This window comes from Dendrobates tinctorius, unplaced genomic scaffold (genome assembly GCF_039654945.1).
Source record: "Dendrobates tinctorius isolate UK_male_01 unplaced genomic scaffold, ASM3965494v1 ptg000147l, whole genome shotgun sequence".
Classification (NCBI taxonomy): Eukaryota; Metazoa; Chordata; class Amphibia; order Anura; family Dendrobatidae; genus Dendrobates; species Dendrobates tinctorius.
In genome coordinates this window covers 14,315,039-14,333,649 of record NW_027361814.1, presented here as the reverse complement: position 1 = coordinate 14,333,649, position 18,611 = coordinate 14,315,039, and the positions used below count along the sequence as shown (strand labels likewise).

Genomic DNA, 18,611 nt, shown 5'->3' with positions numbered 1-18,611 from the left:
ATGTGAAACCAGCCTAAGCATAGCTAAAATCATGATCTTCTATGAAAGCCGGCCATTGGTTGGTTTTCGCTGGAGGATCATAATGACAGGCACAGGGGTTATCAGCGGACCCCCACTGTCATGGCATCTAACGGTGCCCCACTATGATGTCACGGGCTTGCCAGTGGGTGTGTGGGATAGAAAATACATTTAACACAACATTCTGATTTAAAGAATAGGTAATTTACTAATGATAGCTTCCCTATAACCTCACAGAACATTGTCTAGACTGGGCAAAACTGCGCCCACTTCTCAACTGAGAGCAAGACTAATAACTCACAGCAGGCATAGACTGCGAAAATGAAGCGATGAATGGAAGCATAAATTACAGAGGAATTTAATAAATTATAGACCAAATCATTCTGAGATATACATCTGTATTGCAGTGTCTTGTCATTTTACTGTATTGCCTGGGCTCGGAGACATTCATCGGGGCCCCAGCTGCAAAGACAACTTTGGATAAAGCAGTGGAGTGCTCAATAGAGACATGAACAGTATAATTCTGTGGGTTATTAGTTTAGTTAGATTGTGGTTTATTAGATTATAGTGGAGCATATCGATTTTCTTAGTGACCATTGCCGAATTGTATGTAATTCTAATGGTACACTCACATTTATAGAGATGCACATATATAAATATATCTACATATATAAAATATGTATCACATATTCAGTTTACTTTTATTATGATTTCATATTAATTACCGCAATTATATTAAGTCATGTTATCACCGTGCAGGAGATCTGATGGGCACGGCCATGCAGAATCTTGATCGTCTCCTGGCCATGCCATATGGTTGTGGAGAACAGAACATGGTTCTCTTTGCTCCCAATATCTTCATCTTGCAATATCTGGAGAAAACTAATCAACTCAACAATGAAATCCAGAGCAAAGCCAAGAAATTCCTGGAGAGCGGTGAGAAATTCTATTGATTTCTGAGGTTCTATATTTGTATATAAGTGAATTCTGGAATTCAGGGATTGAATTAGTTTAGGCATAAATCCTCATATAATCCTACTCTGCAGATTATAGGTTGGTGGTAGACATAAAATGAAGCTATGTGGATAGACATATTACAATATCACACTCACCGGTATTTGTTGCTAATGTTGCGTTTACATGACACCTTCTTATGATATGCACAAAAGTATTGTGACACCTACACATTACACCTACAGTAGCTTTTATGACATTTCATTATAGATTCATAGACATTAACCTAAATGGTCAAATGTATTTGTAGGAGTCAAAAGAAACTAAAAAAAAAAATAAATGGAAATGACTCCTCTAGGGGACCGATATATAAGAATAATATAATAATAATTCAAACTTTATTAAATACATAATGTAGTGTTTGCAAGAAGAAAAACTACTCAAAATGGGGGAGATAAAAACAAGGCAGGTACAATAATAAAAAATAAATAAAAAAATATATTAAAAAAATAAAATAAAGAATTAAATAATAAAAAAGAATAATGAAAAAAAAACAAAGAACACCGCTTCTATTATATATATACAGTATATATATATATATATATATATATATATATATATATATATATATATATATATATTCTTTGTTTATAATAATCTCTCTCCAAATATTCTGTAGGATAATTGACACTTTTTATGTGCCACCATGGCTTTAATCTATTTTCTGCAGTATTATTAGTGTATGTAGCCAATTGGTGATACTTTATGTATCAGCGGTTTATGTGCTTTTTATCTCTATGTTTATACATATAAATATATACTATTTGATGTTGTACAATTCTATGCCATCATTTAATAAAGGCTATTTCATTGATTAATTCCTTTTTTTGTTCTTGTTTTTTTTTTACTATTCTTTTTAATTACTTAATTCTTTATTTTATTATTTGTTTAACATATTTTTCATTTATTTTTTATTATTGTACCTGCCTTGTTTTTATCTCCCCCATTTTGAGTAGTTTTTCTTCTTGCATGTACCCGGATGGTCTGCCATCTATTTTTTCCAAGGGGTAGTTTATCTGTTATATATATATATATATATATATATATATATATATATATATATACACTGTATATGTATATACTGCATATATATATATATATATATATATATATTTGATTCATTTATATATTTTTATTACCTGTATTTTGATATAACATCCTTGTGTGTGTAATCTATAATGTAGTGTTTGTTAGTAAGTTGATGTTACAGTTCACATGAACTATATGGAATCAGTCATATTAGAAGGAATATTAAACCAAGTAAAGGTAAGGGTAGAAAACAATGTCTCCCCCTAGTGGTGGAAATAGATAAGGCATGACTCATCTTGATACATTATTAGCCTATAAAGAGAGCACGGCACTCAGGAATAGTTTAGTTGTTGGTGCTCAAGTCGGGTATCCAACCCATCAATCAATCAAAAATGACAAAAATCTTGGCACTCAATATGTGAAATATTCAGACACTTTTATTTTGTGCATCCAGACAGAAAGGTTTAAACGTTTTCGGTCCAGCATAAGACCTTCATCAGAAAAACCTCGTTTACTGAAATATACATACAAAAGAAGAACTAAAGCAAGGCGTTAATTGCTGTCCGCATCATCACAGAAATACATACTAACAAAAGACATGACAAAAATATATGTTACAACTTCATCAAAAATTCAAAGGAGAGAGAGAGACGGCTCGTAGAGGTACTATCCAAGGGTGCTTTGCTGAGTCAGGCGATGGTAACTCCAAAAGTGCTGTGCTGGTCGTTAAGGAAGAGGGAGCCTATAAGTGAGTATTGTTGAGCATAGAAGGAACTACAACAGATAATTACTCGTGATAGTATGGTGCGCCCTTGAGTTTTGAAGGATACAGGTATAGCGATATCTCATACATGTGCAATCTAGTGCTTCCAAGATGGCTAGGAATAGAAGTCACACCAATACCTGAAATAAATAAATCCTTGTAATGGTAGCCAAAAGAAGGACAAAGTAGAGAGTCTAAAGGCAAAATGGAGGTTCTAAGTAAATGCAATAGATGTGACACAATGTATATGGCAGTCATGTAGCAGCACAGAACCAACTATGTGTGGTCATGTAGACAAGGCAATTAACGCCTTGTTTTTGTTCTTCTTTTGTATGTATATTTCAGCAAACGAGATTTTTCTGATGAAGGTCCTATGCTGGACTGAAAACGTTCGAACCTTTCTGTCTGGATGCACAAAATAAAAGCGTCTGAATATTTCACATATTGAGTGCCAAGATTTTTGTCATTTTTCATCTTGATTAGAGTTGAGCGAAACGGGTCGAAAAAATTCAAAAGTCGCCGACTTTTGGCAAAGTCGGGTTTCATGAAATGAAACCCGACCCTAGGATGAGGTCGGCCACGAGGTCGGCGACTTACGCGCCAAAATCGCGTTTCAAAAGTTTGTTTTGCGCTCTTTTTCAGCCAATCAGGATCCACGGACACTGTGGGCAACGTGATGACATAGGCACAGGTCACCACCATCTTTCAGAAGGGCATTCAAGTGATTGGCTTGCTTTGGGGGGCGTCACAAGGGGTATAAAAGGGCGTGCACGCCGACCGCCATGTTACTCATGCTGATCTCAGAATAGGGAGGGCTGCTGCTGCTGATGATTTTGTAGGGAGAGCGTTAGGCAGGGAAGAAGACACCAAAAACTGCTTCTGCTGCTAGCGATTTTGCCTGTACAACACACCAGTCACTGTGCAGTGCAAGAGGAGGCTATATAGTGGTTATCAGTGGTGTTGGTTGTTGGGCTGCCTTCTAAGGCTTCCTGACAATCCTGCATTGCTGTTTACCCACTGCTCCGCAAACTGCTTTTTTAAAAGCAATCACAATTTTTTTTTTTTGTCCTGCTGAGGTACTGAGAGTGCATTTTTTCACACCATACAGCGGTGTACGCTCCTCACACAGTACCGTGTAACGGCTGTTATCACAGCCACAGTGATGCTATCAGTGAGTCACTCTGTGAGAATAAGTCGAGGACATGTTCCGTTCTTACAGACCTGCACTCTAGGGAGATTCCAATTCTGCCCAATTCTACATACACCTTGTAGTTTGTGATACACTAGCCAATTTCTGCCTGTGACATAGCGCTCAGATATTCAGTGGGCCTCACACAATCCATAAGTGTCCAGTGTCCACAAGTGTGTGCAGAAATTCAAAATCTCCCTTATCCTCTAGTCACTTTGGTCACAGCTCTGCCATCGAGCCTGTGACAGAGCGCTCAGATACTAGTCAGTGGGCCTCACACAATCCATAAGTGTCCACAAGTGTGTGCAGAAATTCAAAATCTCCCTTATCCTCTAGTCACTTTGGTCACAGCTCTGCCATCGAGCCTGTGACAGAGCGCTCAGATACTAGTCAGTGGGCTTCACACAATCCATAAGTGTCCACAAGTGTGTGCAGAAATTCAAAATCTCCCTTATCCTCTAGTCACTTTGGTCACAGCTCTGCCATCGAGCCTGTGACAGAGCGCTCAGATACTAGCCAGTGGGCCTCACACAATCCATAAGTGTCCACAAGTGTGTGCAGAAATTCAAAATCTCCCTTATCCTCTAGTCACTTTGGTCACAGCTCTGCCATCGAGCCTGTGACAGAGCGCTCAGATACTAGTCAGTGGGCCTCACACAATCCATAAGTGTCCACAAGTGTGTGCAGAAATTCAAAATCTCCCTTATCCTCTAGTCACTTTGGTCACAGCTCTGCCATCGAGCCTGTGACAGAGCGCTCAGATACTAGCCAGTGGGCCTCACACAATCCATAAGTGTCCACAAGTGTGTGCAGAAATTCAAAATCTCCCTTATCCTCTAGTCACTTTGGTCACAGCTCTGCCATCGAGCCTGTGACAGAGCGCTCAGATACTAGTCAGTGGGCCTCACACAATCCATAAGTGTCCACAAGTGTGTGCAGAAATTCAAAATCTCCCTTATCCTCTAGTCACTTTGGTCACAGCTCTGCCATCGAGCCTGTGACAGAGCGCTCAGATACTCAGTGGGCCTCACACAATCCAAAAGTGTCCAGTGTCCACAAGTGTCTGCAGAAATTCAAAATCTCCCCTGTCCTATAGACACCTTGTACCTTGTTTTACATTACTATACTGTATAGTTTGTTGGATTTTGTCTACATTTCTACCAAAAATGAGGAAGGCTGGTGGAAGAGGCCGTGGAATTGGGCGGGGGTTGGCAGCTGGTAATGATGGTGTTGGTGGTGGATCTGATGGTAGTGGCAAGAGCAAAATAGGACCGAATGCAGGAGGTGTTGAGCCTGCGTCATCGTCTGGCTACATAAGGCCTCGAACGCTTAGTTTTCTAGGAGTTGGCAAACCGCTTTTAAAGACAGAGCATCAGGAAAAAGTTTTGTCTTACATTGCTGACTCAGCCTCCAGCTCTATCGCCTCCTCTTCTTCAGTTGTAAAAAGTAAAAGCACTGAGTCGTCATTGGAGGCTCATGTTCATGAACCACACCTTTCCTTGTGTCCTTCACCCCAACCAAGATTGAAGGATGACGCAGGCCATACTACTGATTACTCCATGGAGCTGTTTTCACATACCATGCCTGGATTATCAAGTGAAATGGTGAATTACCCAGGCCAAGATGAATCTGACATGGAGTGCACTGATGCACAGCCGCTGATGGATGATTCTGCTGGTACATTCACTCAGAGCACTACATTGTCCCCGCAGTGTACAGAGCCAGATTCTGACCCTGATGAGACTCAGGTGCCCCTTCCCGCACACTATACCACCATACACGGTGACACAGAGGAAGGTGCACATGACATAGAAGAGGAGGTGATGGATGACCCAGTTGTTGACCCAGATTGGCATCCATTGGGGGAAGAGGGTGCTGCTTCCAATAGCTTAGATGAGGAGCATCCACAGCAGACATCGACATCGCAACAGGTGTTATCTGGCAGGCCCGGAGCACTCCAAAGACAGGTTCCAAACATCAAAAGAGTTGCTGGACAGCTTGTTCAGAGGGTCAAAAGATCACAGCGTGCTAGGCCGCAAAATGTCTGCCAAAGTAGGAAGAGTGCAGTGTGGCCCTTTTTTGAACAAAATCCTCATGATCAGGCCAAGGTTATCTGTAAGAAGTGCGCAAAGACCTTTAGCCGAGGGAAAAATCTGAAAAATTTGAATACCAGTTGCATGCTTAGACATTTAACCAGCATGTACTTGCAAGCGTGGACACAACACCAAACCTCAAGTGCCACATGTGCAACTGATCACAACGAAGGTAGTCAGCAACGCTACATTGTTTCCCCCACTGTAAGCCCACCGGTTAGCACAGCAGCAAATGTTGAGGTGTCGGTGCAATGCCACAGCAGTCAGGGAATCCCACTGTTATATCAACGAAAGACTGATTCTAGGCCATCAGAAAGAACAACAACTCCATCACCATCATCAACCCTCTCTCAGTCCGCCCTGTCCACCGCTACTTCCACCATATGCAGCTCTCAAGTCCAGCTCACCCTCCCAGACACTATGAGTAGGTCAAGAAAGTACTCAGTCTCTCATCCGCGTACACTGGGTTTGAACGCCCACATTGCCAAACTAATCTCGTTTGAGATGATGCCCTTTCGGTTGGTGGAAAGCGCAGCTTTCCGCGAACTCATGGCCTATGCAGTACCACGCTATGACCTACCCAGTCGCCACTTCTTCTCTCGCAAAGCCATTCCAGCCCTCCACCATCATGTGAAAGACCGCATTATCCATGCACTCAAGCAGTCAGTGAGTGGAAAGGTGCACCTCACAACTGATGCATGGTCCAGTCGGCATGGCCAGGGCCGTTACGTGTCCATCACTGCGCACTGGGTTAATGTGGTGGATGCAGGGTCCACAGGGGACAGCGGTGGTGGGACAGTGCTGCCTAGCCCACGGTATAGGAAACAGTTGGCTGTAGGCGTTCGACCCTCCTCCTCCTCCTCCTCCTCCAGAAGCGAAAGCTCGTCCACAGAGCGCAGTCGTACGAGCACTCCATCTGCAGCTGCCACTGTTGCACACGATGTGTCCCCCTATCGAGCAGCTAGTGGAAAGCATCAGCAGGCTGTGTTGCAGATGATGTGTTTGGGCGACAGACACACCGCCGAGGTACTGGCCGAGTACTTTCAGCGACAAACTGAGTCATGGCTGGGCAGTGTACATCTTGAGGCAGGCAAGGTAGTTAGTGATAACGGCCGTAATTTTGTGGCAGCCATAGCCCTTTCAAAACTCAGCCACATACCTTGCTTGGCTCACACCTTGAACCTGGTGGTGCAGTGCTTCCTCAAAAATTATCCGGAGTTAACAGCCCTGCTCCAGAAGGTGCGAAGACTGTGCACGCACATCCGCCGGTCGCCTGTACACTCCGTTCGTATGCAGAAGCTGCAGCGATTGCTCCACCTTCCCAACCACCGCCTCATTATCGACATTGCAACAAGGTGGAACTCCACCCTGCACATGGTGGAGCGGCTGTGCGAGCAGAGGCAGGCCATAATGCATTTGTGGGAGGATACACGGCAAGGCACTTTGAGAGCAGACATGGAGTTGACAGGTGTGCAGTGGTCGAAGCTGAAAGACCTCTGTAAAGTCCTTCAGTGTTTTGAGGAATGCACACGGCTGGTAAGCGCAGACGACGCCATCCTAAGCATGAGCATCCCACTTATGCGTCTGCTCATGCAAACTTTGACGCACCTTAAGGAGCAGGCGTCTGCAGCCAATGTTGATGAGGAGGAAGAGGAGGAGGGAATCCTTGATGACATTCAGCCATTGTCTGCTCAGGGACCTCTCCTGGACGAGGTGGAGGAAGAAGAGGAGGAGGAGGATGATGATGGGGATGATTACTTAGGGGAGGAGGATGCATCTCGTGGGGCAAGTGAAAATGTTGGCGTGGCAAGGTCTGGTACAGGGTTTGTGCGTGACTGGAGGGATGTGGATTTGCCAGAAAGTGCTCCTCCAACCAGCACTCGCAGTGCATCATTGACACCGGGAACATTGGCCCACATGTCAGATTATGCCTTGCGGATCCTAAAAAGGGACCCCCGCATTGCCAAAATGATGAACGATGACGACTACTGGTTGGCCAGCATCCTGGATCCACGCTATAAAGGCAAATTACAAAACATCATGCCACAGGAGAACCTTGACCTAATATTGGCTAATAAACAAGCAACTCTGGTAAATCGGTTGCTTGAGGCATTCCCAGCACACAGCAGCGGTGATGGTTCTCACACGAGCCGTTCGGGCCGGGGGCAGCTTGGCAGAGGTGTTCGTGGTGCACACAGCAGAAGTGGCATTGGAGACAGGGGTTTCATGACAATGTTGTGAACTGATTTTTCAAATACCGCTCACACAACTGGTAATACTGCATCAATGGAAAGTGACAGGAGACAGCAGTTGTCAACTATGGTTACAAACTACTTTTCCTCCCATATCGATGTTCTCCCACACAGGTCATTCCCCTTTGACTATTGGGCCGCTAAACTGGACACCTGGCTGAATTGGCCCAATATGCCTTACAGGAGCTCGCTTGCCCAGCTGCAAATGTGCTATCGGAAAGAGTCTTCAGTGCAGCTGGATCAATCCTGACAGAAAAAAGGACCCGTCTGTCAACCCAAAATGTGGATGATCTAACCTTCATTAAAATGAACCATGCATGGGTTTCCAAGGATTTTGTCCCACCTTCCCCTGATGACACATAGGGTGACAGAAAAATGGCTTGCTTTGGTCCACCTCTTCCTGGGACTTCACCTATTTCGCCTTTTGCATCAGCTGAATGTCCAACATCAACATATGCCACTTTCTAAAACTCCCTAACTGTGCTGCCTCCCCCCCATGGCCGGGGTCACCACCTAGCGCACGACACCGTGCGAGTGCCGTTGCCCTGGACAGGTGGGTAGGCCGACTCTTGGGCGCGGGCACTGGCACAGGGTCCCTCATAGTGCAATCAAGTGTCTCTGACGGTGGTGGTGCACACCCGCCGTCAGACACACCGCTGTACTATGAGGGGCCCAGTGCCAGTACCGACGCCCACGAGTGGGCCGCCCTTGCTTGGGCAGGGCCCCAGCATTTGCAATCTTTACCTCTCCCTGCTCCTCCGCTGTGTAATCTGGGCCGTCAAATCCATACTGTGCCTGACACCGTCTGAGCCTGCCTCCTAATGTATAGACATATATTTTGAATGTGTACGCTATACATACATGTTATCTGGGGATACAGTACCCTTTCTAACCTTTGTGCAATCACGTGCAATCCATACTGGGCCTAACACCGTCTGAGCCTGCCTCCTGATGTATAGACATATATTTTGAATGTGTACGCTATCCATACATGTTATCCGGGGATACGGTACCCTTTCTAACCTTTGTGCAATCACGTGCAATCCATACTGGGCCTAACACCGTCTGAGCCTGCCTCCTGATGTATAGACATATATTTTGAATGTGTACGCTATCCATACATGTTATCCGGGGATACGGTACCCTTTCTAACCTTTGTGCAGTCACGCGCAATCCATACTGAACCTAACACCGTCTGAGCCTGCCTCCTGATGTATAGACATATATTTTGAATGTGTACGCTATCCATACATGTTATCTGGGGATACGGTACCCTTTCTCACCTTTGTGCAATCACGTGTAATCCATACTGGGCGTGAGAACGGCTGGCGAGCTGTTAAGCAAGCTACAGCACCTGTGGTTTGCACACGTAAGTTTTTAATTTTTTCAGGAATGACGGTTAGGCCTAATTCCAGAACTGCGGTTGACCTGCACTTACTGGGAAATCATCGTTCGCGGGCAATAATTGTAATCAGTGATCCCCATCACTAACGTTGTTCAGCGGGTTATCTGCACCTGTAAGCGACAAACGCTGGCCTTTTCAGTGTAGCGCACATGCAGCCACGGACATGTAAGGGCATGACACACCAGTTATTGGCCAATCTCATGTGCCAGAGCCTCACGTGTCCCTCTAGTAAGCCGGACTCGGACCGCGGGGCATGACGGAGTCTCGTTCGTTAACGGAATTAAGCTTGCAATGTGTGCATCTGTTCTGTAGCTGGCATGGTTGAGGTTTCCCAGGTGGAGTCGAATTTAACCATAGGCTCCACTCCTGGTGGTGCCCTTCTGGACATTCCTTTAAGGTTCAGCTTTGCAACCATACTGCCCACGTAAAACAAACACTTTGCCTTCATGAACGCTGTTTGGAGGGTCATGACTCGTGGGAATAACGCCGCCCAATCAGTTAACCTGCTAGAGAGATCCATCGTTGCTCCCAAGCATGACATCACACTCCCTAGGAGGAAGGTAATGCCACTGTGGCGACCGTACTCCTGGGGGCGACACAAGTGCACTGATGCCCAGCCACTGCTCGATGAATCTGCTGGTACATTGACCACTACAGACTGTGATGTACAATGCCCGAAGATATGTTTTCTGTTGCAATGTGCTAACAAATCCTCCATCCTAGGACATTGTAAACTGTCAGTAGTAGGAATTCTTTCCCCCCAGGTTTTATCAACCCTGCCACTTCCTCTGGAAGAGCAGGAATGTTAATTAGCTAGACCATCTTCCTCACACCATTTGGCTTCTCTCAGCTGAAAGAGAAAAAAAGTGCGGGAACTAAACTCTTTGTTTGAAACCAGGAGTTTGAATAAAACAATAAGGGATTGTCCCGCGAAAACCATACCCAGCAGAAATATAAAAATCATATTTCTGCGATCCGAGCAGACCCAGCTTCGCTGTGGTGCCTGTTGCAAAACTCTCGGATGTCCAGAACCTGAGATATGATTTGCGCCCAAATGGACGGTCATATCGCATAGATGTTTGATGTTTTCTTGATGGGCTCATTACGCTGGGAAACATGATACCACTGATGAGTCCATACCAGCTTCTCCCATAAAGTTATAGCTAATCTAAGTTTTGTAGCCAAAACATAACTTGGATAAGAGAGGTGGGATCAACCCAGAATGCACCTCTCTGTGATGTCACATAGGAAAGTCTATAAGGCATTCCCTGGCAGAACCAGCTCAGAACAGCTCAAGTCGTCGTGCTAGAAAGATCCAGATGAGCGGAGAAGTGCAGCTCCGCCTCCACCCACCTTAGCCGCATGGTCTGCCTAAGGAACAATATGGAACTGTGAGTGTAATCTCTTTGTTTTCTCCACTTTTATTTTATACCTGTACTGTACATATTTTGTCTCAATTTTATAGCAACTTTTATCTGTAATCACTGTCCTCTTTCGGAAAATAAATGAAATAATTATTTAGATCTGTCTCCATGCTCTAAGACTCGAACTATACGCCTTTGATAGATAATCGCTACTAATTCAAAGGGTTTGCCACGGACCCTCTTAATTTAACACTGTGAATTAAGTAACCGTGACTGGTGGCAGCGCGTTGTGTACGGCTATTACGGCTTGCTGGCAGTACAGAAGGGTCTTATATTGCTGAATAAGGGTCTGCAGCCACAGCATTGATAATTCCCTTACTGCAGAAGCCTAATTGCCGGTTCACAACAGGCAGCCCGTCCGGCGACCAATTATCCTAGGTGCAGTTCCCTGACTGACCTGAGGGTAAGGGGGGCGCCGGAGAGCTGTGAGTTCCAAAGTGGAACTGAGAAAGTGGGATATACATAAATCCCCGCAGTACTTGGAAGATTGATAGCAGTGGTGGGGCATCCAAATTAAACTCCCCCTGCGGCAAATTGTAGAGCGAGATTAGCTTGCTGGATATTTTTGTCACATGGTGCCGGTGGTGGGATAACTAAGATAAGCCCCAACGGTGCCTGTGATAGCTGTGTGCCGGCATTGTGTCACGTCCCTCCGTCCGCTGATACACCCGTGTCAGTGGTGGGATTGTGACATAGTGGTGACACAGGGTCCGCTGTCCGTCGCGTTTTGGTGGCAGCGGGACCCCCGTTAGTATCGCCCGTAAGTAGACGAACGGCGGTGGGCTGTTCGTCACATATTGGTGGCAGAGCGGTGGGATAATCCTAGAGCATTAGTGATTTGGTTTGAGCAATCATTCCTCTCACTAAAAACCTGCACGGTTCCTGCGGGAATCCTGCATCATAGGTTTTGGAGAACAGACTCAGTGGTTACTAGTTCTGAGACATTTGTGTGTACATACAAGTATTCCCTCCCATTTCTTCGTTTTTCTTTTTCTATCTTTTATTTGGCAACCATGGCGGCAAAAGGAGAACCTTGGTACAACCGGCAGACAAAGGAAGTTCTTGCTGGGTTATGCACGTACCAAGGCCTTGACGCCACGAACAAAAACAGAGCTCAAATGATCGCGGCTCTAGTGCAGCTGGACAACGACCAGAATCCAGCGAGCGCAGAAGTTGGCCCAAGTGGCAATGGGGCTGCAGCAGAGGCTCCACTCCTGAGCGCTGGCCCCACATTCAACCAGGACGGGGTGGACCCCTATCTGCAAATGGCCTTGGACGCACTCCCCGCCGAAGACAGTGATGGGCGGGTGAGGCTGATCCAGCAATATCGGCAGGAGGCCCAAGCCGAGCGTCAAGCCTAGGCTGAGAGAGCTGAGCGCCGAGCGGAGGCTGAGAGAGCAGAGCAGCGAGCCGAGAGGGAGGCGCAGAGGGCCCATGAACTGGAGGTACTCCAGCGGGGTGGGAATGCCCCCACAGCCCGAAGCAGTGAGCCCAGCAGCGTCCAGACTCCTAAACCCCGGCCAGAGCATTTTCCCGTGATGGAAAAGGATGGGGACTTGGACACATTTCTGCGAGCCTTTGAGAAAGCCTGCAGACAGTACCAGCTGCCTAGAGACCAATGGGCAAGGTACTTGACCCCAGGGCTAAAAGGCAAAGCCCTGGAGGCATTTGCTTCTCTTCCGCCAGAAGCCGATGACGACTATGACGCCATAAAGCAGGCGCTGATCGCCAAATACCGGCTGACACCTGAGGTATACCGAAAGAAGTTCCGACACCTCCAACGTGGCCCACACGATAGCTACAGTGATGTGGTGCAAGGACTCAGGACCCACTTTGACCAGTGGATCCATGGACTGTCCGTTGAAACCTTTGAGCAGCTACGGGACCTGATGATCAAAGACCAGTTCCTGCATCTCTGCCCAGCTGAGGTCCGACAGTTCATCCTGGACCGCGAACCAACGAACGCGGACAAAGCGGCGCAGATCGCCGACAACCACGAGGCCAACCGGAAGCCCGAGACGCGGAGGCCAGTCGCCACCAGCTGGAAAGGGGGTAAGCCAGCAACCAACCCCAATGCCCCAGCTAGCCGTCCCTCCGGAGGCCCAGTCCCTGTTGCCAACAGCAGGCCGGCTACTGACAGTCGCCTGTGTCACCACTGCCAGCGGCCTGGTCACTTCTTTTACACCTGTCCGAATAGGCCGAAGAACCCCCCAGCCAAGGCCCCCGGGCCCAACGCCTCTGTTCTTTTGGTGGGAGGTGTGGTTGGGAGGGCTGACGACAACGTTCAACCTGTTCAGGTGGGGGCCCGTCTTGCTACAGGCCTCAAGGACACCGGGGCTGAACGAACCCTCATCCGTCCTGGACTGGCGGCCCCTGAAGAGTTTGTTGAGGGGAAAACCCTGACTGTCACCGGGATTGGAGGCACCCGTTGTCCCTTGCCAGTGGCACGAGTTTTTCTTGACTGGGGTGCCGGGAGCGGGTTGAGGGAGGTGGGAGTGTCTGAAAACCTGCCCACTGATGTTTTATTGGGGACTGACTTGGGGAGGATGGTTGCATACTATGTCCCTGACACCCTTCCCCAAACTGATAATAAGGGTAACGTTAACCCTGATGATGTTGATGATGGGAAACTGAATGTGTTACCTGCTAATGCCTTGATGAGTAATGATGCAACTAACAACCATTCTTTCCCAAGGTATGATGCTGATGCTGATGTGAATGTACCAAAGCAAACTGATAACCATTCTTTTCCTAGGAATGATGATGTTGATGTATCTGTGCCGACTGAACCCGTTAACCCTTTCTTTGAAACGGTAGATGTGTCCACAGGTACCGAGGTGCTCAGCCCCGTCACTCTGCGGAGTGAGACGGCTGAGGAACCCCTGGCAGGAGCAAGCAACGGTGCTCAAGAGAATGGGGAGGTGCATGGGGACCATGAGGAAGGTAATGCCATGCAGCTGACCAGTGCCACCGAGGAAGGTAACTGGCCCATAAGTAGCACTGCTCCTAAAGTGTTGGGGGTGGATGGGGAGGTAGAGCCCAGGGCAGCACCAGCTGGTGGGTCTGAAGAAATCCCCAGGGAGACAGCATACATAGCAGCTGTCACACGCAGTCAGAGTGCCCAGATCGCAGGTAACGCACTGTCTTCTGGACCCTCTGCTGCTACAGGAGAGACTGAACCAGAGGTGAACCCAGAGCCGGTTCCAGAGGGTCCCAGTAAAGAGGGGACCCTGACGTCACTTCTGGCAGCCTCCAGCATGGAGTTCCAGGCTGCTCTGCACTCAGATGCCAGCCTGGAGAAATTGAGAGGTCTCGCCGAGACGCCCACCTCCAAGTCTGATAAGGAGAGGGTGTTCTGGGAACGAGGAAGGTTGTACCGGGAGACAGTACCCGGAGATCCTAAAAAGGAGTGGTTGAGGGAAAGACAGCTGGTCGTCCCCTATCAGTTCAGAACTGAGTTGTTGCGGATTGCCCATGAGATTCCACTCGCTGGACACTTGGGGATCAGCAAAACAAAGGCACGGCTGTCTCAACACTTCTATTGGCCCAAGATGGGGACAGATGTAACACACTACTGCCGCTCCTGTGCCACCTGTCAAAAAGTGGGTAAGGCGGGGCCTGCTCTTAAGGCTCCCCTTATTCCTTTGCCGGTGATAGAGGAGCCTTTCCAGAGAATCGCGGTGGACATTGTAGGACCGCTGTCCGTCCCCAGCAGCTCCGGAAAGCGATACATTCTCACCGTGGTAGACTACGCTACCCGGTACCCAGAGGCAGTAGCTCTGTCTTCAACCAGGGCAGATAAGGTGGCTGACGCACTGGTGACCATCTTTTCAAGAGTAGGATTTCCCAGGGAGATGCTTACCGATCAAGGGCCCCAATTCATGTCTCGCCTAATGGAGGCTCTCTGTGAGAAAATGCAGGTGACGCAGCTGGTATCGAGTCCGTATCACCCACAGACTAATGGTTTGTGTGAACGTTTCAACGGTACCCTCAAACAGATGCTCCGCATACTGGTTGAGACCCAAGGGCGCGACTGGGAGCGGTACCTCCCACACCTGCTGTTCGCTTACAGAGAAGTTCCGCAGGCCTCGACCGGGTTCTCCCCCTTCGAGCTCCTGTATGGCAGGCGAGTCCGGGGACCCCTTGGGTTGATAAGAGAATCCTGGGAAGATGAGCCAAACCCCACAGAAGTGTCCATCGTGGATTATGTCATGCGCTTCCGTGACAAGATGCAGACCTTGACGCAGTTGGTGCATGACAACATGACGCAGGCTCAGGCTGACCAGAAGCACTGGTACGACCAGAACGCCCGGGAGCGGACCTACCAGGTGGGTCAAAAGGTGTGGGCGCTGGTCCCTGTACCAACGGATAAGCTTCAGGCAGCCTGGGAAGGCCCGTACGTCGTCCACCAACAGCTCAACCCGGTCACCTACGTGGTCACGCTTGACCATGCTCGGGGTAGGCGCAAGGCCTTTCACGTCAACATGCTGAAGGCGCACTACGAACGTGAAGCTTGCGTCCTACCGGTCTGCAATCTGCCAGAGGATGGGGAGGAAGATTCCCTCCTGGACATGCTGGCCCAGGCCAAGGCCAATGGGTCCATTGAGGACATGGAGATAAGTGGTTCGCTCACCGTGTCCCAGCGGTTGCAGTTGATGGCCACCCTGGAACTCTTCCGGCCCGTGTTCACCAACCGTCCTGGGAGGACGGAGTTAGCGGTTCATGAGGTGGACACCGGGAATCATGCCCCATTACGGCGAACACCTTATCGGATCTCTGAAACGGTGCAACAAGTCATGCGCCGAGAGGTCGATGAGATGTTAAGGCTGGGAGTGATTCGACGGTCAAAAGGTGCGTGGGCTTCACCTGTAGTCCTCGTTCCTAAAAAGGATCGAACCACCCGGTTCTGCGTGGACTACAGGGGGCTCAACGCCATCACAACCTCTGATGCCCACCCAATGCCGCGCATCGAGGATCTGCTCGAGCGGTTGACAAACGCCAACTACATATCCATCATGGATTTGAGTCGGGGATACTGGCAGATTCCCCTGAGCCCTGAGGCGCAGGAGAAATCCGCCTTTATCACCCCCTTTGGACTGTACGAGTCCACGGTCATGCCCTTCGGCATGAAGAATGCCCCTGCCACTTTCCAGCGGATGGTCAACCACCTGCTTCGGGGACTGGAGGAGTACGCCGTGGCGTACTTAGACGATATTGCCGTCTTCAGTTCCACCTGGGAGGAACACCTTCAGCACCTCCAGGAGGTGCTCAAGCGTCTTCACCAGGCAGGCCTGACCATCAAGCCGGGGAAGTGCCAGATAGGCATGCGCAAGGTCCACTACCTGGGGCACCGGGTAGGCGGGGGTTCCATGAGTCCGGAGCCAGGAAAAGTGGACGCAATCGTGTCCTGGCCCACCCCCAGGACCAAGAAACAGGTGAAGTCCTTCTTGGGCACTGCAGGGTACTATAGGCGGTTCGTACAGGACTATAGCGCCCTTGCCAAACCCTTGACTGACCTCACCAAGCAGAGGCTACCCCAAACAGTCAACTGGACAGATGACTGTGAGGCGGCTTTCCAAGCTTTGAAAGCAGCCCTGTGCAACTCTCCAGTGTTGAGAGCAGTCGACAGCAGTCGCCCGTTTCTGGTACAGACCGACGCCAGCGAGTTTGGCCTCGGTGCTGTGCTTAGCCAGGTCGACTCGGGGGACCAAGAGCACCCCGTGTTGTACCTGAGCCGGAAACTTTTGCCGAGGGAAGTGGCATACTCGACCATCGAGAAGGAGTGTCTGGCCATGGTGTGGGCACTGCAGCGTTTGCAGCCCTACCTGTATGGGCGCGCCTTCACGGTGGTAACCGACCACAACCCACTGAGCTGGTTGCACACCGTGTCGGGAACCAATGGAAGATTGCTCCGCTGGAGCCTTGCCCTTCAACAGTACGATTTTACTGTAAAACACAGGAAGGGCAGTGAAAACGGCAATGCCGATGGGTTGTCCCGCCGGGGCGAACCCGCTGAGGTGCGCATGGCAGATTACCGAGAGGTAATGCCTCCTTAGCGCCCTCTTAAGGGGGGAGGTGTGATGTACAATGCCCGAAGATATGTTTTCTGTTGCAATGTGCTAACAAATCCTCCATCCTAGGACATTGTAAACTGTCAGTAGTAGGAATTCTTTCCCCCCAGGTTTTATCAACCCTGCCACTTCCTCTGGAAGAGCAGGAATGTTAATTAGCTAGACCATCTTCCTCACACCATTTGGCTTCTCTCAGCTGAAAGAGAAAAAAAGTGCGGGAACTAAACTCTTTGTTTGAAACCAGGAGTTTGAATAAAACAATAAGGGATTGTCCCGCGAAAACCATACCCAGCAGAAATATAAAAATCATATTTCTGCGATCCGAGCAGACCCAGCTTCGCTGTGGTGCCTGTTGCAAAACTCTCGGATGTCCAGAACCTGAGATATGATTTGCGCCCAAATGGACGGTCATATCGCATAGATGTTTGATGTTTTCTTGATGGGCTCATTACGCTGGGAAACATGATACCACTGATGAGTCCATACCAGCTTCTCCCATAAAGTTATAGCTAATCTAAGTTTTGTAGCCAAAACATACTTGGATAAGAGAGGTGGGATCAACCCAGAATGCACCTCTCTGTGATGTCACATAGGAAAGTCTATAAGGCATTCCCTGGCAGAACCAGCTCAGAACAGCTCAAGTCGTCGTGCTAGAAAGATCCAGATGAGCGGAGAAGTGCAGCTCCGCCTCCACCCACCTTAGCCGCATGGTCTGCCTAAGGAACAATATGGAACTGTGAGTGTAATCTCTTTGTTTTCTCCACTTTTATTTTATACCTGTACTGTACATATTTTATGTCTCAATTTTATAGCAACTTTTATCTGTAATCACTGTCCTCTTTCGGAAAATAAATGAAATAATTATTTAGATCTGTCTCCATGCTCTAAGACTCGAACTATACGCCTTTGATAGATAATCGCTACTAATTCAAAGGGTTTGCCACGGACCCTCTTAATTTAACACTGTGAATTAAGTAACCGTGACTGGTGGCAGCGCGTTGTGTACGGCTATTACGGCTTGCTGGCAGTACAGAAGGGTCTTATATTGCTGAATAAGGGTCTGCAGCCACAGCATTGATAATTCCCTTACTGCAGAAGCCTAATTGCCGGTTCACAACAGGCAGCCCGTCCGGCGACCAATTATCCTAGGTGCAGTTCCCTGACTGACCTGAGGGTAAGGGGGGCGCCGGAGAGCTGTGAGTTCCAAAGTGGAACTGAGAAAGTGGGATATACATAAATCCCCGCAGTACTTGGAAGATTGATAGCAGTGGTGGGGCATCCAAATTAAACTCCCCCTGCGGCAAATTGTAGAGCGAGATTAGCTTGCTGGATATTTTTGTCACATGGTGCCGG

At 48.2% G+C, this 18,611-nt stretch overlaps 1 protein-coding gene across 2 annotated transcripts in view; it reads left to right on the top strand.

Annotated features, from left to right (window-relative positions):
• The window catches only part of LOC141049743 (alpha-2-macroglobulin-like), a 434,279-nt gene that overhangs the window by 77,452 nt on the left and 338,216 nt on the right, over positions 1-18,611 (top strand). Inside the window, exon 24 of one of the 2 annotated variants that reach the window (XM_073546466.1) lies at positions 778-954. The exons of the other annotated variant lie outside the window; for it this stretch is intronic. Coding sequence (XP_073402567.1) covers positions 778-954 — 177 coding nt within the window. The remainder of the gene's footprint in view (positions 1-777; positions 955-18,611) is intronic. 2 annotated transcript variants of the gene reach the window in all.